Genomic DNA, 15,558 nt, shown 5'->3' on the forward strand with positions numbered 1-15,558 from the left:
CTGGTACTGGGTAAAATCCTTGCCTAAAATTAAAAATTGTACTGAAAAGAGAAAACAAGTCGCGTAAGGCGAAATTACTACATTTAGTCAAGCTGTGGAACTCACAGAATGAAACTGAACGTAGTCCGCCGCAAGTGCAAAAGGCAGTGAAAGTGACGAGCCTGTTTGGCGCGGTAGCGGTTGCGCTGTGCTTCATAGCACGCTTTACTGACTGTACCTCTCTTCGTTTTAACTTTCTGAGCGTGTTTTTAATCCAAACATATCATATCTCTATGTTTTTGGAATCAAGAACCAACAAGGAATAAGATGAAATAGTTTTTAAAACGATTTCGGAAATTTAATTTTGATCATAATTTTTATATTTTTAATTTTCAGAGCTTGTTTTTAATCCAAATATAACATATTTATATGTTTTTGGAATCAGAAAATGATGAAAAACAAGAAATTCCTCCGAGGTAGGAAAAACACCCCCGTCCTTACCATTCTCACTGCCAGCAACTGAGAAGGTTATTTCCCTTTGACCATTAATATGTCCCTCTATAAGTCCTTGTAGAATCTTAATCCACCAATAACTCCCTAACCGTGTGTTTGACTGGTCCCAATTTTTGTAAGGACCGTCTCAGGAATGTATAGAACCTGTTCACCAAGTTTGGTGACGATCGGTCCGTTCATTCTTGAGATCTATATGCGAACACAAACACACACACAAACAAACAAACACATCGACCGAATCCTATACACACCCCTATACCGGGGGTGTAATAAGATGAACATAAATTTGGATCGTTTTATAAAAAAAAAATATTTTTTACAATTTTCAGATTTTTAATGACCAAAGTCATTGATTAATTTTTAAGCCACCAAACTAAAATGCAATACCGAAATCCGGCCTTCGTCGAAGATTGCTTGGCCAAAATTTCAATCAATTTGATTGAAAAACAAGTCGCGTAAGGCGAAAATACAACATTTAGTCAAGTAGCTGTCGAACTCACAGAATGAAACTGAACGCAATGCAACGCAGCAAGACCGTATACTCGTAGCATCGTCAGTCCACCGCTCATGGCAAAGGCAGTGAAATTGACAAGAAGAGCGGGGTAGTAGTTGCGCTGAGAAGGATAGCACGCTTTTCTGCACCTCTCTTCGTTTTAACTTTCTGAGCGTGTTTTCAATCCAAACATATCATATCTATATGTTTTTGGAATCAGGAACCGACAAGGAATAAGACGAAAGTGTTTTTAAATTGATTTCGAAAATTTAATTTTGATCATAATTTTTATATTTTTAATTTTCAGAGCTTGTTTTTAATCCAAATATAACATATTTATATGTTTTTGGAATCAGAAAATGATGGAGAATAAGATGAACGTAAATTTGGATCGTTTTATAAATTTGTTTTTTTTTTTACAATTTTCAGATTTTTAATGACCAAAGTCATTAATTAATTTTTAAGCCACCAAGCTGAAATGCAATACCGAAGTCCGGGCTTCGTCGGAGATTACTTGACCAAAATTTCAACCAATTTGGTTGAAAAATGAGAGCATGACAGTGCCGCCTCAACTTTCACGAAAAGCCGGATATGACGTCATCAAAGACATTTATCAAAAAAATGAGAAAAAAAATTTAAGGATATCATACCCAGGAACTCTCATGTCAAATTTCATAAAGATCGGTCCAGTAGTTTAGTCTGAATCGCTCAACACACAGACACACACACATACACCACGACCCTCGTCTCGATTCCCCCCTCTATGTTAAAACATTTAGTCAAAACTTGACTAAATGTAATGAGGGTGTGACAGTGCCTCCTCAACTTTTACAAAAAGCCGGATATGACGTCATCAAAGACATTTATCGAAAAAAAGAAAAAAACGTCCGGGGATATCATTCCCAGAAACTCTCATGTCAAATTTTATAAAGATCGGTCCAGTAGTTTAGTCTGAATCGCTCTACACACACACACACACAGACAGACACACACACACACACACATACACCACGACCCTCGTCTCGATTCCCCCCTCTATGACTATGTTAAAACATTTAGTCAAAACTTGACAAAATGTTAAAAAAAACTTGACTAAATGTAAAAAGAGAGACAAAATAAGAGAAAAACTGATGGCTCAGATTGCACCAGATTGCTTAATTTTCTTTGATTTTTATCAACATTTTCCGGGGGAAGTATTTGGGTAATTTGTTGGCTCAGGTTGCACTAGATCGGCCAATTGTCCTTGTTTTGATCCAAATTTGTCGTATTAAATTTATTTTTTGGAAGGTGTATAAGGGAAAGTTTCTTGGCTCAAATTGCACCAGATTACTCCATTTTCCTGTTTTTTATGAACATTTTCCGGCGGGGCCGCATTCCCCCGGATCCCCGGGCCCTAGGAGGTTCGAACGCTTCGAACCCTCAAGTACATAAACACTTCGCGTCGTCGAATTGTCCCTAAATAAATTTGCCCCCCCCCCCCCCCCCCTTGAAAATGATGTGATCCGCCCGTGCCGGAGTCTTGATCTGTCCATAGATGTGTATTGATCTGTCCGACTGCCCAGACTGAGAAACCCGGCTCCCAGTGACACATTCATTGCGTGTCAGGCGGCGCGGCTTTAATGCTTCTAATGGTGGCACTGAAACTAAAATTCTTGACCTATTTGGCAAATATAATTACTTTGACCAACAAAATATTCTCCAGTCCGACATGTAAGTGATGAAATGTAAATTAATTTTAAAGTAAGCTTATAATTATATCCCCGGCAGTTTTGGGACCGGTTTTTCTTATACAGGCCGGCCGGGGTACTGTGTATCTTGAAACATTGGACTTGTCACTATCCAACCGCTATCCAGAAGTGTCAAAATTTCATGACACAACAATAAATCTTTGTTCGCCCAGCTTTTGTATGGGGTCATATTTGATCTGGGAAAAGTGAGTGTGTTGACGTTGCTAAGATGAACGCGTCTTGTGGTATGAGGTTGTCAGGTGCTCGGGTCATGTGATCAAACAAACATGGCTGACATGTAAGCGCTCCATTCAGAATGGAAAAGAACCCAATATCACGCTGAAACCGTCTTGATTTGATTCAAAAAATGCATTACAAGGTACAGCATATTTGCTTTTTTCTTGATTTTAGCTTTCTTGCTTATTTCTGTCTCCGCTTCGTTTGATTTTCAGGCTCGATTCGAGCTGAGCCGCGATATGGCGTCTCATTTGTGCATTGCGGCTGCGATTTGGTCGAAAGGATCTTGTTCATTTGTTTCTGTGGCGAGACGTACCCTTCATTCAATTTCACTGAACAATACTGCTGCTAGTTACTGCGCTTGGGCGTCATTCTGGGCTGTGACTTCTGTTTGCAACGCGAAATCTCAAATCTCATTTGCTCTGGTGGTTGGCCCGCGAAAATTAATGATAAATGACATGTTGTGCATACTGTGTATGTTGAATTAATGTCAGAGACGCGTTAACTTCAATGTATGGCGAGTTAGTAGACTGTTTATCGAATGTCGATTTTGAGAGGACAGTTTCTGTTATGCAGTTCAATATGATATCTAGGTCGCGCGGGCTGCAGCTTAGCATCCATGGGTGCATGTCGCCTCGCAAGAATCTGTTTCTGATAGGAGTAAATAAAGCTGGTGGGTTTAGGATAGAGTTCTGTGTGTGTGTGTTTGATTGGATGTGTGGATATGTGTGTGCTTGTGTACGTACGCGTGTGCATGTGCCATATTCTTCTTCTTCTGTTTACTGAGGCAATCCCTGTAAAGGGCAATTTACTATCCACACTGGTTGGTTGGCCTTAAAAGTCCATCAAGTGAAAGAGAAAGTGTACCTATCAAAATGAAAAACAGGAGTAGCAATTAAGCTAGCTAGTCTGTCTATATCCACTCCATCTGGAACCCTAGCCTGAAAGGACTTGCCAAGGACCTTGAACAAGTTCAAAGAAGAGCAACAAGAATGCTTAGTGATCTAAAAGACCAGCTGTCCTACGAGCAGAGGCTTCGAGCTCTCAACCTGCCATATGTCTTGAGCACCGCCGTCGAAGAGGTGACATGATAGACACTTTTAGATTCTTGAAGGGAGTCTACCAGAGCCAGAGGCCCAAGTTCACCAAACCACAAAGCACATCTCATGACACGTACAAGAGGAAACAGTCAGAAACTCTTCAAAAACTTAGACTTCTTCTTCTTCTTCTTCTTCTTCTTCTTCTTCTACGTTCCCGTAGACAATATCGTAACAGTCGACTCCGTCAATGCCTTCAAGTCAAAACTAGACACGTACTGGAACTCTACTAGGAATATATACATCCCAAGCTGCCTATGCAGTTTATTTTTCATATCAAGATCGGCGAACAGGTTTTCTATAAACCTACAACGTCGTAAAAGTACAAGTAAGTAAGTAAGTAAGTAAGTACAAGTATACTGCTTGTCATGATTCACCCTGGCGCCCAGTTTCAGGCGCCGGACAGTGAGGCTAGTCTACCACCCAGTGCTACCCTAGCATGCTTCTCTCCTTCCTCTGCTTGCATGCAATTAGCAAGTAGCAAATATGCGTTTGTGGTTTTCTACTTCAACTCAACTCAACTCAACTCAACTCAACTCAAATTTTATTGGCTTCAATTTTCAAAGAAGAATTTGTCTTGCGCTTGGGAGAAAGTAAGAGTATAACATATAAAAACAGCATTCATATCACATTTCATGTATCACACACAGTAATCACTAGTATAAGCCTACAATTATCACATTTGTACCTGTATCATACATGCAAATAAATAGTATCACATTTCCACGTATCACACACAATATATACATTACATAACATACAGCAAGCTTCCATCTCCCGCGCCCCCCCCCCCCTCCCACACATACATATCCTCGCACGTGCGTCGACTCCATACAAATGACATCATCAGTCCATTAACTAAAATGCACAATGACTAGTAGTGGGTACATGATACTTAATACGTGCTCAACTAGACCTGCTAACTAAAATAATAACAGAAACAAAAACAAGGACTGGGCACAACATTTACACGTGTGTGACCTACTTACATCAGGTGCCTGTGATCTATAAATAACAATGATTGCGTTTAAAGTAAAACATGAATAATGCCGATGTTTACTAACAATGAATACATAACAACTAAAATAAATAGATTGATAAATGGAATAAATAAATCAGCAACTTTTTGAACCCATGCAGTATCCTGCATATAGTTCAATGATCATTTTCACCAATCTGTTATTGATTGAGGAATTCCCATTTTGTGTGCAGATCTGGGTTCTGGGTTCAAGTGTCAGCCATGTCGAGATCACCATGCAGTTTGCGAGCTGAAGTGTATGTCAGGACATTAAATGAACTTTAACACCATGCCAGTCTCTTCAAATCAGATAGCTATACCAGGAGTATACTTCAAGTGTTGGACATAAGTGTTGATGTTCTAGTTCAGCTTCAAGTCAGCGCAGGGGGGGAAAAAAGAGCGTGAAAAAAACCAAGAACGCACAAAAAGGAGAAAATAGAAGACGGCGAGTTTAAAACAGAAAAACCAGCATCTATGCCTGGACTTCGCAACAGCATGTCCCTCTCATCTCTCTCCTCGATGGACAGACCAGGTAAAGACTTTTTTCCTTTGTCCTTGTTTTACTTTTGTCTTGTTGTTGAGGTTGTTGTTGGGTGTTACTGTTTGGTTTTACAAGTGTGATTGTGTTTGTAGTGTTTTTACATTTAGTCAAGTTTTGACTAAATGTTTTAACGTAGAGGGGGGAATCGAGACGAGGGTGTGGTGTATGTGTGTGTGCGTGTGTGTGTGTAGAGCGATTGAGAGTAAACTACTGGACCGATCTTTATGAAATTTGACATGAGAGTTCCTGGGTATGATATCCCCGGACGTTTTTTTCATTTTTTCGATAAATGTCTTTGATGACGTCATATAATCCGGCTTTTTGTAAAAGTTGAGGCGGCACTGTCACACCCTCATTTTTCAATCAAATTGATTGAAATTTTGGCCAAGCAATCTTCGACAAAGGCCGGACTTCGGTATTGCATTTCAGCTTGGTGGCTTAAAAATTAATTAATGACTTTGATCATTAAAAATCTGAAAATTGTAATTAAAATTATTTTTTTATAAAACGATCCAAATTTACGTTCATCTTATTCTTCATCATTTTCTGATTCCAAAAACATATAAATATGTTATATTCGGATTAAAAACAAGGTCTGAAAATTAAAAATATAAAAATTATTATCAAAATCAAATTTCCGAAATCGATTTAAAAACACTTTCATCTTATTCCTTGTCGGTTCCTGATTCCAAAAACATATGGATATGATATGTTTGGATTTAAAACACGCTCAGAAAGTTAAAACGAAGAGAGGTACAGAAAAGCGTGCTATCCTTCTCAGCGCAACTACTACCCCGCTCTTCTTGTCAATTTCACTGCCTTTGTCACGAGCGGTGGACTGACGATGCTACGAGTATACGGTCTTGCTGAAAAATTGCATTGCGTTCAGTTTCATTCTGTGAGTTTGACAGCTTGACTAAATGTTGTATTTTCGCCTTACGCGACTTGTTTTGTTCTTCTTTTGGTTGGGGGGGGGGGGGGGGGGGGGGGGGGGGGGAGAGGACAGGAGGGTTAGTCAGCAGGTGTAGATTTGTTCTCTGTTGACAAGCATTTTTTGTGTGTATTAAATTACATATTATTACCCAACTCACATATAGCAATTAACTCTAGTTCAGTGCTGGTAACGCTGTACACGTTCCCCTTGGTAACAAGGGAGACCACCCTAAAAAAGAGTGATCCATCCCATAATATCAGACCGATGTCCGGTCCAACATCCGTATGCGTGCGCATATGCCGCCATTTGTATCATTCTCTCTCAGCGGTTCAACTGGGTAGGACGCTCCTGATGTACGCTCCTGCTGTCTTCAGCTTTTCGCCAGAGTCTTTTGCTTTGGCTTCTCCCCTTGGTCGCCGCCTTTACTTTACACCTGTACCTATGCTGTGTGGTGAGATCTTTCCGTTTTTGTTGTAACTTTAGCGACGTTTTCGTCGCTCGTGTGTACTTGTGAAATTTTTCTGAAATTGTTTTCTGTGAAATTTTTCGTGAGTTGTTTGCTATGGCGGAGGCTTCGCTTGTTGATAGCGCTAAACGGAAGCCTAGTTCGAGGCAGGTAGCTGACGTTACGCCTCCGAAAAGAAGCTCAAGGAGAGATAAGGGCGCAGGGAAGTCCGCGTCTGTGTCATCTGAGTCAACTTCTGTTAAGTCTCCCGTGTTAGCAGACGTACGAACAATCTTCCGGTCAGACTTGTTTACTTTCTGACAAGAGTAGTCGTTCTGGTGTAGCTTCTTCTGCTTCTGTTTCGCCTGGCTGCCCTGGGTTAGCGCCAGCCGACGTTGCTTCTTTATTGTTGACGCTGAGCTCTCAAGTTTTCGTCATTAGCGTCTGGATTATCTTCCACTCGGGAGGAATTGTGTGCGCTTCCGTCGGGTGTTTCTGATGTTTTTTCCTTAGCCAAGATCCGGCGGTCGCCTGCAGTTCCGGCTTCGACTTCCGCTAAGCCTTCGGCGACTGTGACTCGGGCGGATGTCCATGCTTCGCAGGATGGGGGTACCGACTTGGTGTCTCTCCCGAATGTGACACCAGTACAAGGTATGTCTACACCGCTTGCCGGTGTGCGAGCTCAGGGGGCTCTCTCGTGCGTTGGATGCCGTGAGAGTTCTTATGAGCAGCGAAAGGACGAACGCCTCCGTACGTCTCTTAATGAGAATATCGGGGACCGTTTTAGTCCTCTTCCGCCCTGGGGGCAGGAAGTGGTCGGTTCTGCCGACGATAAACTGTCTGATGTTCTGCCTCCTGGCTCTGAGCTTGATCTCGAGTCGGAGGTTAGGGCGGATGACGGGGATGCCTCAGTGGTAGAGGATTCCCAGCCTTGAGAGACGGACCGCGGGTGTCCGTCTGTAGGTCAACCTCCTGCGTCTGGTTTCCAGCAGGGCGGTGTGACTGATTAGGCCGCGGTGGCCTACCTGACTCGATGGCGAGCAGGAAGGCTAACGACACCCAGCTTTCTTGCCGTTTTAGTTGTCCAGCGCAGTGACGTGGGCTAACGGAAATGGCATTTAAGTTATTGGTGACTCTGGGGCTGACCATGGGTGTCATTCTAGGGTCACCTACCTGACTACGATGGCGAGCAGGAAGGTTAACGAGGGTGCGTCCATGGGATGGACGACACCCAGCTTAACTTGCCGTTCAAGTTGTCCAGCGCAGTGACGTGGTCGGCGGAAAACGGCATTTAGGTTTTGACCGGAAGGGGTGGTTGGTAACTGACTCCACCTCTTTCCGGTTCCGACTTCTGGAAGTTCGGAGGAACAGGATGTTCTCTTCAGCTTTCGGGGATCGTTGTCCATTGCCCTGGAGTTGGCATATGGCCGCGTGTAGCCGGGTTCTCCGGTGAAAGTGGTGTATGTTCGCGCGAGGAATGTAGCACGCATTTTCGTGGCTGGGCAACGTAAGCTTCCGCCCTGGGGGCAGGAAGTTGTTGGGCTGGGTGATTCTTGGATTGGCCATGCGAGTCTCTCTGGGGGTCACCTTCCTAACTTTGATACCGAGTAGGAAGGTGATGTTTGGAGAGGTGTCCACGGTGGTGGATGTCACCCAGCTTAACTTGCCGTTCAAGGTGTCCAGCGCAGTGATGTGCGCAGTGATAAACGGCATTTAGGACTTGACAGGAAGGAGTGGCTGAGGAATTTTTTTGCCTCGTCCACCCCTGCCTTTGTTCGACGACTTCCGGAGTTCGGAGGAACAGTAAGTTCACTTCCGCGGCCGGGAATCGTCGTTCATTGCCCTGAAGATGGCATATGTCTTGTAGTTTTGACTTCCGCTTCCTCCCGGGGGGCAGGAAGCGAGCAGTAAGGCTGGTTCCTTGTTGGATAATTTGAGTCAAACAGGAAGGCAGCTTCCGGATTGCACGGTTGTGCTTGACGGCTGTTCAGATGTAGGTGCTTCCGCATTAACGATTAGCACTGTATTCAGGTTCCATTTCAAGTTAGCAAGGGCAGTGGCGCTCGCAGCTGTAATGGGTCGAGGTTCTATGGAATCTTCCGGTGTGTTTCTATACAACCGGTTGGTTCTCATGTTTACTAATCCACGGCCGGTTTCGCTTCCGCTTTTGCGGCTGCATCTTCCGGTTACAGGATGGGACAGCCTTCTACTGTTAACACTGCGTTGGTAGTCGGCACTTTTCAGCTTTTGGCTTCCGGTTCCGTTACTGCGGTTCCTTTGCTGTTATACAGGCTGTATCCACTTCCCCTTCCAGTCTTCCAGCTGGCATGGGACAGGTGGATGGAGAGCTGGTCATGGAGTTCTGGCGTTTGAAATTTTTTTGTTTTTTTCGAAAATTTTCCGATGTTGGCAAGTTTCGCCTTATCGGGATGGGTGACTGGGTCTCATCATCTCGATGATCATTATAATGCTTTTGAACAGGAGGGAGGCTCTTACTTCACTTTTGTCGCTGTTCGCGGCAGTTCGTAGTTGTTTTGAGCTTTCCGAGGAGAATCTTTGAGTGTCAAGCCCTTAGATCCTCCGTCGGGATCCTTTGTGCTTGTGGAAGTTTTCACAAGCGAGTCTTCTTTGTCACCACTTGGCTCTTCCTTGGTGGACAACGCTTGACTTTATACCTGCGGCGAGGGTGCTTTGGCTTGTGTTGCACGCTCAAGTAGCGTGTCACTCACGGAGCGTTTTCTGTAGGCTTCGGTTAACTCCAAGCCTAAGAACTTAGGTTCTCTTTTTGCGTTCTACGGAACCGCCCTCGGGTTTGGCAAACATCCATCGGGTTTTTGATAGCAAGAAGAAACTGTCTGTTAGATCAAGATCTCCTAGCTCGGGTAGATTGTCTCATCTTTTCTTTTTGATGGGCTCTTTTGTACTTGTTTTTATTTTCTCTCGCCTGGGCGGTTACGTTCTGAAGGGCTATCTTTGTGGTCCTACAGGACGCAGATACAAAGGATGTTGCTTTGCCGTCTTTTACCTAGGAGTAAGCCTCTGCCTTTAAAGTTTTGTTCTTTTGGCGTGACTTTAATCTCTTTCTCGTTTGAAAGTTATCTCTTTGAATCCGCTGCTATGCACGCGGGGTTTTTCCTTCTAAGAGAAGCTCATGGTAAAAGGGAAAGCCTTAGGCAGGCCTTGGCGGTTTTTTGTTTCCAAACGAAAAGCTTCAGGCTGGCTGTTGTCTATTTTAGCTTTGGCTTGATACCCTCGCTTTCACAGGGCTCTTTCATAGATCTGTTCGGCGACCTTTTTGGTCTCACAGACGGGTCTTTGCAATCTTGGTTCCCAGACCTCTTAAGGCTGGCAAGAAGGCATCTTTGCTTTCTCACATTCGAATTACACGGATGTCTGCTGTAGGGGTATCCTTGAGATTCTCAGGGGCTTCCGCCTCGACTCTGGATTTGGTTCAGAGTCTCTATAGGGTTTTTGTGTTTTGTTCACTTGCCACTTTGACTGGCGTGGTTCAAAGTGCTTTTTTCTTACGGAAAGAACTCCTCTTCTTTTTGTTTATTGCAGGTGGCTATCCACCTTTCTTTTTGGGTTTCCGTTTTGTCTTCCATGTCTTATTTAAGACTTTATGAGATTTCGGTCACGTTGTTACGGCTTGGTGCAGCTTGGCTTTACCCTTTTTTCAAGGCTAGCCTGGCGATTTATCACGGAAAACGGCCAAGCTTACTCTAGTAGCTTCTGTGAGAAGTGGGAGTAAGCGTGTTTTCTGGCTATTTTGAATAAAGACAGCTCTTTTAAGAAAGACTGATCTATGACTTGTGGGTTTTCTTTGAAATTTTCTGGCATTTGAGCGGAAAATAGGGAAAACCAGCTTCGAATTGCATTCTCAATTCATGAAGCGAGAGTTTGGCTCCTTTAGAGTCACGTTTAGCCAATTAAACTTTTCGAGGTTCGAAGATTTTTCTGACTCGCACGGATCTTGTTAGATTAGTGAATCAAAGGTCACTTTCCTTATCTTTCATCTCGGTCGTGATTGAACCTCGGCATTTAAGCGGTAATGGGGGCAACCAGCTTCCAATTGCACTTTCTTTTCTTGAAGCATGAGTTTGGTTCCTTTAGAGTCACGTTTAGCCAGTTTAACATTTCGAGTTTCGAGGATTTTTCTGTCTTTCACGGATCTTGTTAGATCATTGAATCAAAGGGCATTTGCCTTATCTTTCATCTCCGTCGTGGTTTAACCTTGAACGGTTGAAAACGACGTTAAACACTGAGTTATGGAGGGAAGAAGGTCTATCTACTCTGGTAGAGGTATGACGTTTTGTAGTCAACCTTACCTAGATGGACTGCTACACTGGATTCTTGCTCCTGGGGAGCTTGATGTGGTTATTTGTCCGGTGAGGACTCTCAGAAGGTACCTGTCACGGACTCGGCAATTGGTCAGAAAGTCAGAAGCTTTTATGATATCGCTTAACACAGCAGGTGTAAGGATATTGCGAAAGGGACTTTAACCAAGTGAGTCTCCATGTTGATCACACAGAGGTTTACCTGTTGACAATCACAGTCTGGAGATGTTAGGGCAGTTTTGCCTTTCTCTATAGCTAGAACGTTTGAGGCAAGGGCATGGGCCTCCTCTTTGGCAGTCCTCCGGTCGGGCCTTTTTGGCTGAAGTACTGGAGTTGGCTTACTGGCGGTCTGAGGAGGTTTTTATTAACTTCTACCTCAGAGGCGTCTTGATACAGGACGGCAGTTCCGCGTTACCTGTGGTGGTAGTCGCAGGACAGGTTCTAATATCATAATTTCGCTATATACCCGCCACCTATAGTAGCAATCTGCTATATGTGAGTTGGGTAATAATATGTAATTTAATCCAAAATTTTAATAATAAATTTTCATTTAATTAATATACTTACCCAACTCACATCGTTTAAACCCTCCCGCCTCCCCGCTGTGGTGGTATTGGGTTCTAAAAAAGTAGTGAGTTGGGCTTCGTTCGAATGATACAAATGGCGGCGTATGCGCACGCATACGGATGTTGGACCGGACATCGGTCTGATATTATGGGATGGATCACTCTTTTTTAGGGTGGTCTCCCTTGTTACCAAGGGGAACATGTACAGCGTTACCAGCACTGAACTAGAGTTAATTGCTATATGTGAGTTGGGTAAGTATATTAATTAAATGAAAATTTATTATTAAAATTTTGGATTTTTGCGTGTTGGCTTATTCTTCATGCATGCACAGCTGCATGCAGATGAGGGAAATATCTACTGTGTGCACATGTTTTTGGTAATTGAATAACTTTTGAGTGGTTCATGGATGCTGTTTGGTGTCGGCAAAACGTCAAAACTTCTCTCAATTCAGTGAAAATATTGCCATCACTTTGGCAGACCTGCTCAATTTCTTTCAGGATGGGAAAAGGCCAAGGACTGTAGGTACATTCTGAAAATTGCAAAAACGCTTTTGACATTTTTGGCTCATCTACATGAGAAAAGAAATACAGTGAACCCCCTTTAGAGACCTAAAAAAAATCTGAAAAATCAGGTCTTAAAAAGGAGGGAGTCTTAAAATGGGGGTAAATTTGCAGAGGTTATGAACAGAAAATCTGAAAAATCATGGTCTTAAAAGAGAGAGAACATGAAATTGGGGGGGGGGGGGGGGGAGGGGGTCTTAAAAGGGAGGTTCCTATGTACCAGCAACATCCCAGGTGGTATGAAATAATCAATTTGCTTGCAAGGAAAATCCTGTTAAAAACTGAGCAAGACGGGCCTGTTTGAACAGTCTGTGACCTTTGGGGCTTTTTCTACTTTTTCATTTGATGTACAGTATAACTTGGTTAAAAAAAGTATGGTACTAATAAATGGGTTCTACTTGGATATACTTTAACTAATTGTAAGAGATTTCAGTTTGCATTTGGGTAAAACGTTAACGTAAGACAGTGGCGTGGTGGTAAGACGTCAGCCTCCTAATCGGAAGGTCGCGTGTTCGAATCCCGGTCGCTGCCCTGTGAGCGAAAAAGTTGCATACATATGCATGGAGTTGGCCAGTTTACATAAACACTACTAATAATTTGATACTATAAATAAACCGGTTTTAACAAAATCAAAGTCTATATTTACCTCACTTCGGCGCTGAAGGGACATTAAAACCCAAAAACCAACCAACCAACCTCACTTCGGCAATTCATTCAGTACTCTATGTTTTAACATCTCTCATCCGTCCTCTCGCAGTGACAACTCAGGTAGGAATAACCGGGATAGCTCACCCGTCCACCAGTTGGGGTGGATTTACAAAAACTTCACGCGCAACATGACAAGACTCAAAAATTTTTGCGTGTTTAGGCTGTCAACCCTAGCTAAACATCAACCATAGGTGCTTGCACTTGACATTATATTATTCATTCCGTTTGCACCAATTAATCATAATCATGTTCGTAACACAGAGGCCTTTTTTAAAACATGTGTTCACTACCTGCTATACCAAAACATTAAGAAAAGAATTATCCATTCCATTTCAGACATGGCCAGAATGTTTGGTAATGTATTAGATTTACATTTTGTCTTTAGAAGGTGTATTTTTTTCCTCTTTCATATTTTCCTCTTTCATCGGGAGGGGGGGGGGGGGGTGTTCCTCCATTGGTTCGGCTAGAGTTTTTTTTTATGCTTCTGTTATTGATATTTTTTGTATGTGGAAAAGGGGTTTCATTGTTTGCTGGTACTGATAAGTAGTACTGAGCTGTGTTTGGTTATTGAATCAATTTCCAGAAAAGCTCTTCTTAATTACTAGTATAATTGACGGGCGCTGTGGCGGGGTGGTAAGACGTCGGCCTCTTAATCGGAAGGTCGAGGGTTCGAATCCCAGCCGCGGCCGCCTGGTGGGTTAAGTGTGGAGATTTTTCCGATCTCCCAGGTCAACTTATGTGCAGACCTGCTTGTGGCTTATCCCCCTTCGTGTGTACACGCAAGCACAAGACCAAGTGTGCACAGAAAAGATCCTGTAATCCATGTCAGAGTTCGGTGGGTTATAGAAACACGAAAATACCGAGCATCTTCCTTCGAAAGCGGCGTATGGCTGCCTAAATGGCGGGGTAAAAACGGCCTTACACGTAAAATTCCACTCGTGCAAAAACACGAGTGTACGTTGGAGTTTCAGCCCACAAACGCAGAAGAAGAAGAACAAAAAACTAGTATAATTACCTTTTATTACAAGTTGCAAATGTGTCAGCTTAGAACATTTGGATTTCTTTAGCACCTAAAGTTACTTACACTTGTCTGAAGAATGACTATCAGTGACAGTGCCTGTTTGGTTATAAACCTTGCATTTTAGAGCCCTCAGAGCCTTAAGCAGCTCGGTGGTAGATACCATTAGGTACTCATTTAAACTGGGCTGAAGTCTTTTTATCTTTCCTAATTCTGTTTGAATGAACATGTATGTGATTCACTTTTCATTTGAAATTATCTTTCTTATGTTGGGGATGTTTGATTTTTTACAGACAAGTTTTATTGCTGCTCTTTACTCATGAACTGTTTAAAAATGTACTTAAATAGCATTTACTTGCAGTTAGTAGGATTGACCTTCAGATCAGGAGTAGGCATAGTTTAGTACATCTCATTGCATCCCTTAAATTAACTAGAAGGATGACATGTATTCAGTGGTTTAACTTTCCTGTTTAAAATCTTCACGAGAGATAGTTCATAGTCAAAGCATGAGTATAAATTCACTCGCAGACACATGCAGAAAAAGACAAACATGCAGACAGGCAAACGCATACAGGTACCGACAGACAGAGATCGACCGACAGACACTCACACGCATGCACGCACGCACGCACACACACACACACACACACACACACACACACACACACACACACACACACACACACTCACACACTTACTCTCTTTCTCACATACACACACTTACTATCTTTCTCAAATACACACACTCTCTCTCTCTCTCTCTCTCTCTCTCTCTCTCTCTCTCTCTCTCTCTCTCTCTCTCTCTCTCTCTCTCTCTCTCTGACACACACACACATGCACACACACACACACACACACACACACACACACACACACACACATTCAAAACTGTGAAGCCAAAATCAAACCAAAACACAGCAGTCTTTATCAAACACATATCATACAAAGTAACCACAGAAATCAACTTACCTAACTAACCTCATCCTTTCTCTGTTTCTTTCAGACCTGTCGCTGGCGTCACTGACGCATATCCCACCGTCACGACGCAGCAGCACAGCATCATTGCAGCCGCAACGGCCGGGGCCAGAAGACGGTCGCAGAATGAGAGGCGTCGAGCTGAGCAATGACGAGCTGGCCAGGCCCGACGTGAAACCACCGGTCATCAACTCCAAGAAAAAGAAACGTCGCAAACACAACATCACTGCTAACCTGAGTGGCACTCGCTATGACATTGGTGGGTAAAGTGCAATAACCCCACACCACCATCCTCCCCCCCTGTTTAAGATGTTCTAAAAACTGAGAAAATCATGTCTTGAAAAGGAAGGACTCTTGAAATTGATGGAAATTTACAGAGGTTATAAACAGAAAATCTGCAAAGCTATAA

General features: G+C 43.0%; 1 protein-coding gene across 8 annotated transcripts in view; it reads left to right on the top strand.

The window, feature by feature from the left end:
• The first annotated feature begins 2,978 nt into the window (after nucleotides 1-2,978).
• The window catches only part of LOC138967002 (tubulin polyglutamylase TTLL7-like), a 42,512-nt gene continuing 29,932 nt past the window's right edge, over nucleotides 2,979-15,558 (top strand). For 7 of the 8 annotated variants that reach the window (XM_070339422.1, XM_070339424.1, XM_070339426.1 and 4 more), the window contains exons 1-4: nucleotides 2,979-3,091; nucleotides 5,259-5,596; nucleotides 13,493-13,510; nucleotides 15,178-15,408. In XM_070339422.1, coding sequence (XP_070195523.1) covers nucleotides 5,539-5,596; nucleotides 13,493-13,510; nucleotides 15,178-15,408 — 307 coding nt within the window. In that variant the 5' untranslated portion in view covers nucleotides 2,979-3,091; nucleotides 5,259-5,538. The remainder of the gene's footprint in view (nucleotides 3,092-5,258; nucleotides 5,597-13,492; nucleotides 13,511-15,177; nucleotides 15,409-15,558) is intronic. The other variant, XM_070339425.1, reaches the window with a different exon arrangement.

Source organism: Littorina saxatilis, linkage group LG5 (genome assembly GCF_037325665.1).
Source record: "Littorina saxatilis isolate snail1 linkage group LG5, US_GU_Lsax_2.0, whole genome shotgun sequence".
In the NCBI taxonomy this organism is placed as follows: Eukaryota; Metazoa; Mollusca; class Gastropoda; order Littorinimorpha; family Littorinidae; genus Littorina; species Littorina saxatilis.